Genomic DNA, 5,683 nt, shown 5'->3' on the forward strand with positions numbered 1-5,683 from the left:
GGAGCAACGGTGACACCTGTGACAGTGTCATCTTTTGGGGCTGGAGGGTGGCAATGAATCGCAGCTGCATCAGAAGAGCATCCCTGCAGATACACACACACAGCACGACAATAACAGTGACAACGTTCAAAACTAAAGCAACCTCAAGCAGGTATCGGCACAGGCAGGGCTCGAGCAAAAGCTAGCAAGGGCTTTTCGGGACCCAGCTCGAGGACGGAAGGGTGGCTGCGTTGGTGTGACCATCAGTGGGTTAGTGGTGGGGTTTAGGGATGGCTTGTGCCATTGGTCCTCAGATAGGGCAGCAGCACCGCACCTTTTGCCCTGCCCTGAAAGCAAAGCTTAGTGCCACCAGCCATGCTCAGTGCCTGTTCGGTGCAGAGGACTCAGATCCCAGCCTGACTTTGGGACAGTGGTTGGCTCTGCCCCTGCCAGCTCTGGTGAACGGGTGCCCTGGGACACACTGCCCATGAAGAAGGGGACACGGTGTGGGGCTCGGTGCAGGTGGAGGACTGCAGGGCACAGGCACTCAGCCCTTCTCTGCTGCTTTCGGACACGGTGTGTGATGCCCTTGGAGATGCCAGCAGCCGGGATGGCCCATGGCACAGATCAGTGCTGGAGTCACCTTTTCACCGTCCCCTCCAGCCCATTTGAGCCCCCAGGATGTGGAAGGGCCATACTACCAACCAGTCCAAACACATTACTCCTTTTTCTTTCCCTTTTACAGGCCTTTGCACTGAAGCCAAGTGAAGAACCTCAGAATTGCACTACACGCCGTTTAACTCAGCTACGATTTCACTAACAGCAAAGCATCTCTGCCACCACTGAGACCTTGAGGGCTGTTTTTCCCCTCCCTGCCCATCGCTCCCATCTCCAGGCCTGGAAGCCGGTGCTCAGCAGTAGCTCTAACTCACTGTCCATCCCACTGGACCGCTCCCCACCATGTTTCAGCGTTTCACCAGCCTCTTCTTCAGTGACAGCAGCACGCCGGAAGGCTTGGAGGAGCCCAAACCCTTTGTCGAGGAGGAGGAGGAGGAGGATGGCTGGCTCGTGATTGATCTTGCAGGTGAGAAAAGCAGGAGGGACTGTTTTCCCACAGCCTCTGCTGCACCTTGTCTCCCCGCAGCTGAGCAAACCCCTTGAGATGACAGCAGATGAGCTTCCACCATGTGTGATCAGCTCTGCCCTTCACCCTTCCTCCCCTGGTCCGCCCACCCTGCCCATGGTGCCCAGCCCTGTGGTCACTGCAGCAGCCCCCGACCTGCTCCTCCTTTTTCCCTTTCCCAACAGTGGTTCCCGACTTTCCGCCAGTGTGGGAGCAGCAGCAGCATCCCCATCTGGGGCTGCTCCTGCCCGGGAGCCTCCAGGTGCCTCTGCACCAGGATGGGACTATGGCACAGCACCAGCCCCGGGAGGTCACCCAGGGTTTCGGTGTGATTCTGCCCGCCGGGGGCTCGGTGGGTTTGGGACGCCACCCCCCGCGGGCTGTCTGCCTGTGAGCTGCGGCAGTGCCGTGGCCTCGGCTGGGCTGTGCTGTGGTCAACGCTTTGCCCGGAGGAGCTGGGCTCAGCCGCTCCCTGCAACGCCCCTGCCGAGGGCAAACCAGGAGCCTGTTCCCCCAGGGGAAACCCCAGTCCCCGGGCACTGGTGGGGCGGGGGGGTGTCAGGGTTTTCCCCATGCGAGGGCAGGCAGTGGCAGTGACTGCCTGTCCCAACTGGGGACATGCTGGCAGCGATCTCGCCACGTTTGGGTGATTTGAGTCCATCAGGGGAGCAAATCTCAACTCCAAAGGGTTTATCTTCCCAAATCATTCCCAGTGCCCATGCCAACAGCACTCAAACAAGGGATGTTTGGCACAAGGTCCCCCATTCCCAGGAACGGCGACAACCATCCAGAGACCCGTTTGACACCAACCAGGCGGATCAAATTCCTTGTGTGTCAAGAGCTTCTCCAGCTCCATTAAGACCTTGCCGTTTCTGTTGTAGGGTCGATGACTCAACCAATTGCAATGATAATTTCATGACCTTTTGCTTTGCAAGTTGAGCAGCGAAGTTAGACAAACAAGCCTGCCTGTGCAGGAGCTCCTCAACGGCCATGGTCTGCTTTTGCAGCCTCTGGTTAGTTGGGGCGCCCCAGCCCAGGGGACCACGAATGTACCCTGCGGGTTGAGGAGGAGGGTTTTGTCATCCCTCTTGCAGGCATCTGTTCTCCGAGCAGATGCTCCCTGCCTGTCCCCCATGCACTGAGCAGAGCTCATTTTCATGATGTGAGTCATTCGTTAGGGTTTCCCCCCTACCCCTGCAGTGAGCTGGAGAGTGGACTGGAGCGTGGGCAAGCCTGGCATGGGGGACAGGGACAGCCCTGTGCCTGGTGGGAGCACTGCGGAGAGCTGGTGGAGGTGGATGGGTGGTGTGGGCACGGGCAGCCATGGAGGATTCCCTGTCCTCTGGGCTCTCTGGTGACTGTCCTGGGGGGGTCTCAGCAGTGACACAGGAGGGGACTGCTTGCAAGGCTGTCCCTGGAGCAATGGGCACTCAGCTGCCACGTGTCTGGGCCAGCTGGCAGCAGCTGCAGCGTGCCCAAAGCATGCCAGAAGGACCCAGGAGCTTCCCCAGACAGAGAAACGCTGGGCTGTGCCCTGATCCCCTGGGTCCGAGACTGCAGCCGGCTCAGCGGGGACCCAGGGATGACTTTGGTACAAAAGGTTCCCAGTTTTTTTTTTTCCATTCAAGCGGCCAAGCTCTCGGTGCATGGCCGGCTTTCCACAGTGTGCCTGCTTGGGACCTGCCACCCCACCGCTAATCCCCGTGGGCCTGCCTCTGCCTTTTCCCGGAGCATTCCCCAACCAGTGAGGGACTGATTTATTTCAGCCCTATTTCTGAGGCTGGAGTTATGCAAAGCACTTTAAAAACTAAACCCGCTGGCTCCAGCCCCCATCCTTCACCTTCAAGCCACAGCGGCCAGCAAGTGTCTCACAGCCCGGTTCCCTCCCAGTAGTGGTGCAGCCTAACAAGCCTCTGAATTCATTCCCTCTCGGCCAGGTCTTTGACTCACATGTTGCAAAACACACCCCTATCAACCAGATCTCCCCGGAGCGTTTCAGATGTCCCTCTCGCCCCATCACCCAGCCTGGCTCTGCGCAGCACCCAGGGAGGGAGCAAAGAGCATTTCCCAGTGCTTAGCGATACGGCTGCAAGTCACCCAGGCATTTGGGGATCCCGAAATATTCCTTGTGACATTAAAACCCACCTTGGTGAAGGATGGGGACAGGTAGCCATGGATGGCTAGGACAGGGTTCAGCCACACTGGGTCCCCTCCTCCCCACACCGGCAGCCCCCTTGTTGCGGGAGCGCTGCTGGACCGGGAACGCTCCAGCCGGGCTCGATGGCTGTCTCCCGGCTGACAAATAACCTCCAGCGTGGCAAGTCAACAACTATTAATAGCTTGATATCCACTAACCTGAAGAAAGACTCTCTCATGTTTGCAAGGCTAATTGTGGCCTGCCCTAAGCCCTGGGCTGGGACATCGTCCGCGGGAGGAGCTGGGGACATGCCAGGTGGGGAATGCCACCCCCGTGCTTCCTGCGCTGTATTTCTCCACCACAAGAACACGTTCACCTCTGGTTTCTCCTGCACCTTCACCCAGCCTCAGGGTCACACGTGTCCATATACATACTGCACCGCAGCCCCCCCTGCTGAGGCCAGTTCCCTCAGATCCCCCTGATGAGTCCAGGAATGGGTCTGGGTGTCCCGATGAGCCCAGCATTAGGGGCAGGCTGCCTTCACATAACACAACTGGTAATTCCGAGCACGGACAGCCCAGAAAGGCACCAGCCCAAGTGCTTTTGCTGGGAGGAGGTGAGGAAGGGAAGGTGAGGAAGGCTGGGGAGCCAGAGTGGGGTGGGGGGCAGCTCCTGGATCAACCACATAGAATTTGACCTCTAATGGACTGAAGCTGAAGGTGCGGTGAAAACCCTTGCTGAAGAATTAATTCCCCTGATTTCTTCCAGAAAAACAAGGTGTGAACTGCTTTTTTCCTCTGTGTGTGCATGGTTTCAACGTTTGCAAAGTGCCAGGTGGTGTTTGCAAGCGCAGGTGGGCCGGCGTTCCTCCAGCGCAGCGCGGCACAGCTCATGTGCCGAAAGAGCAGGCAAAAGCATTATTTCTGGCTGGCTGAATTTCTTCCTTTGTTTTGAGACGGAAAAAAAAAATAATGCTGCAGTAAACCCTGCTGATTTCTCCCACTTTTTGGTTAAACTGCCTAACCAGAACCATTTTTTGCTGGCTTAGCAAAGCCGGACCCAGCAGCACCGGCAGCCCCCCTGGTGCGGAGGGTGCTGGTTGGGGTGCGGTGCAGGGCACTGCTGGCCTCTCCCTCCCCACGAGGTCCCATCGACGCCGTGCCCGTCTCTAGTGGTGGTGATGGTGGTGGGGTGTCTCTTGCACTAACGATGCCCCTTTCTCTCCCCCCTCCCCTCCCCACTGCACATGGTATGTGTGTGTGTCCCCTAAACCAATTTAGAAATTGTTTTAAATAATTGTCCGGCACCCCCAGGTCCGCCGCCGCCGCCGGATGCTTCCCCAGCTCTGGCCGGTCCCTGCTTGATGGACGAGAGTTGGTTTGTCACCCCTCCCCCCTGTTTTACTGCAGAGGGGCCCGGCCCCGACATCGTGGGGAGCAGCCCCATGGAGGACCTGCTCATCGAGCACCCCAGTATGTCCGTCTACGTCACCAGCACCCTTGAGGTGGACGGAGAGGGCCTCGAGGATGATGCTGCTGGGTGAGTGCGCCTTGGGGGTGCTCACTGGGGACTGCCGGCCCCAGCACTTGCTGGGGGACTGGGGTGGATGGTCAGTCCTGGCATCCCACATCACCCTGAACAGCCAGGAGTGTTTTGCCCATGCTTCCCAGAGACGGAGTGGGGCTACGGGAGTGCTCAGTATCCCCATGTCCCACCTCAGGGAGCACCCTGCATGCCTGGGAGGTTGTCCCAGCCGGTGCTGTGCAAGGATGGCAGCCTCTGTGTCCCAAAATACTCCATTAAGAGCATCTCAACAGCATGTTGAGACAGCCATGGGTGCAGGACCGTAAGCTTGCTGCTGGGCTACGGTGGGAGATGGCTGTGTCCCTCTCCCCTGTCCTGAGCAGAGTCTCCTAGCGATGCCGCCTGTCACCCCACCGCCCATCCCGGGGGGATTGCCAGGCTGGGCTTAAACAGGGGGTTTTGCACAGGTATGGCACAAGCAAACCAAACCCAACGGGACAAGGTGGCCTTTGGGCACAGTGGTTCCCCCAGGACCGCTGGCTTCCCGAGGCAGGAGGGTGCTGCAGCCCCCCTGGTCCCCCTCCTGGCACAGCACTGGGATGTCCCGCAGCCATGGTGGAGCAGCACGTCACCAGCCATGGATGCAGACATTTTTCCCTGCCCCAAGGTCCAGCTTAGCCTGGGGGAGTAAAGTTAAACAGAAATTCCCCAAATCTCCCCACTGCCCTCTCCTGCCCCAGGAACTGTGGGCTGGAGCCCCCCACAACCCTTCCCGGGGCCACAGTCTCACTGCAGCCCCTGGGGAGCTCTGCTCTCTCCCCATGGCGGCCTTGTGGCACCGAGAAAACCCTGACCACATGCACTCTCAGTCCTGCCATGGCAGGGCAAAACACCGGGCCTGCCGGTGCCCCAGCACGCCC

General features: G+C 59.0%; 1 protein-coding gene across 1 annotated transcript in view; it reads left to right on the forward strand.

The window, feature by feature from the left end:
- Positions 1-939: 939 nt before the first annotated feature.
- TP53INP2 (tumor protein p53 inducible nuclear protein 2) overlaps positions 940-5,683 on the forward strand; it is a 5,831-nt gene continuing 1,087 nt past the window's right edge. The window contains exons 1-4 of the mRNA XM_009886341.1: positions 940-1,084; positions 2,376-2,404; positions 3,684-3,720; positions 4,541-4,778. Of these exons, the coding sequence (XP_009884643.1) occupies positions 940-1,084; positions 2,376-2,404; positions 3,684-3,720; positions 4,541-4,778 (449 nt within the window). The remainder of the gene's footprint in view (positions 1,085-2,375; positions 2,405-3,683; positions 3,721-4,540; positions 4,779-5,683) is intronic.

This window comes from Charadrius vociferus, unplaced genomic scaffold (genome assembly GCF_000708025.1).
Source record: "Charadrius vociferus isolate BGI_N301 unplaced genomic scaffold, ASM70802v2 scaffold225, whole genome shotgun sequence".
NCBI lineage: Eukaryota > Metazoa > Chordata > Aves > Charadriiformes > Charadriidae > Charadrius > Charadrius vociferus.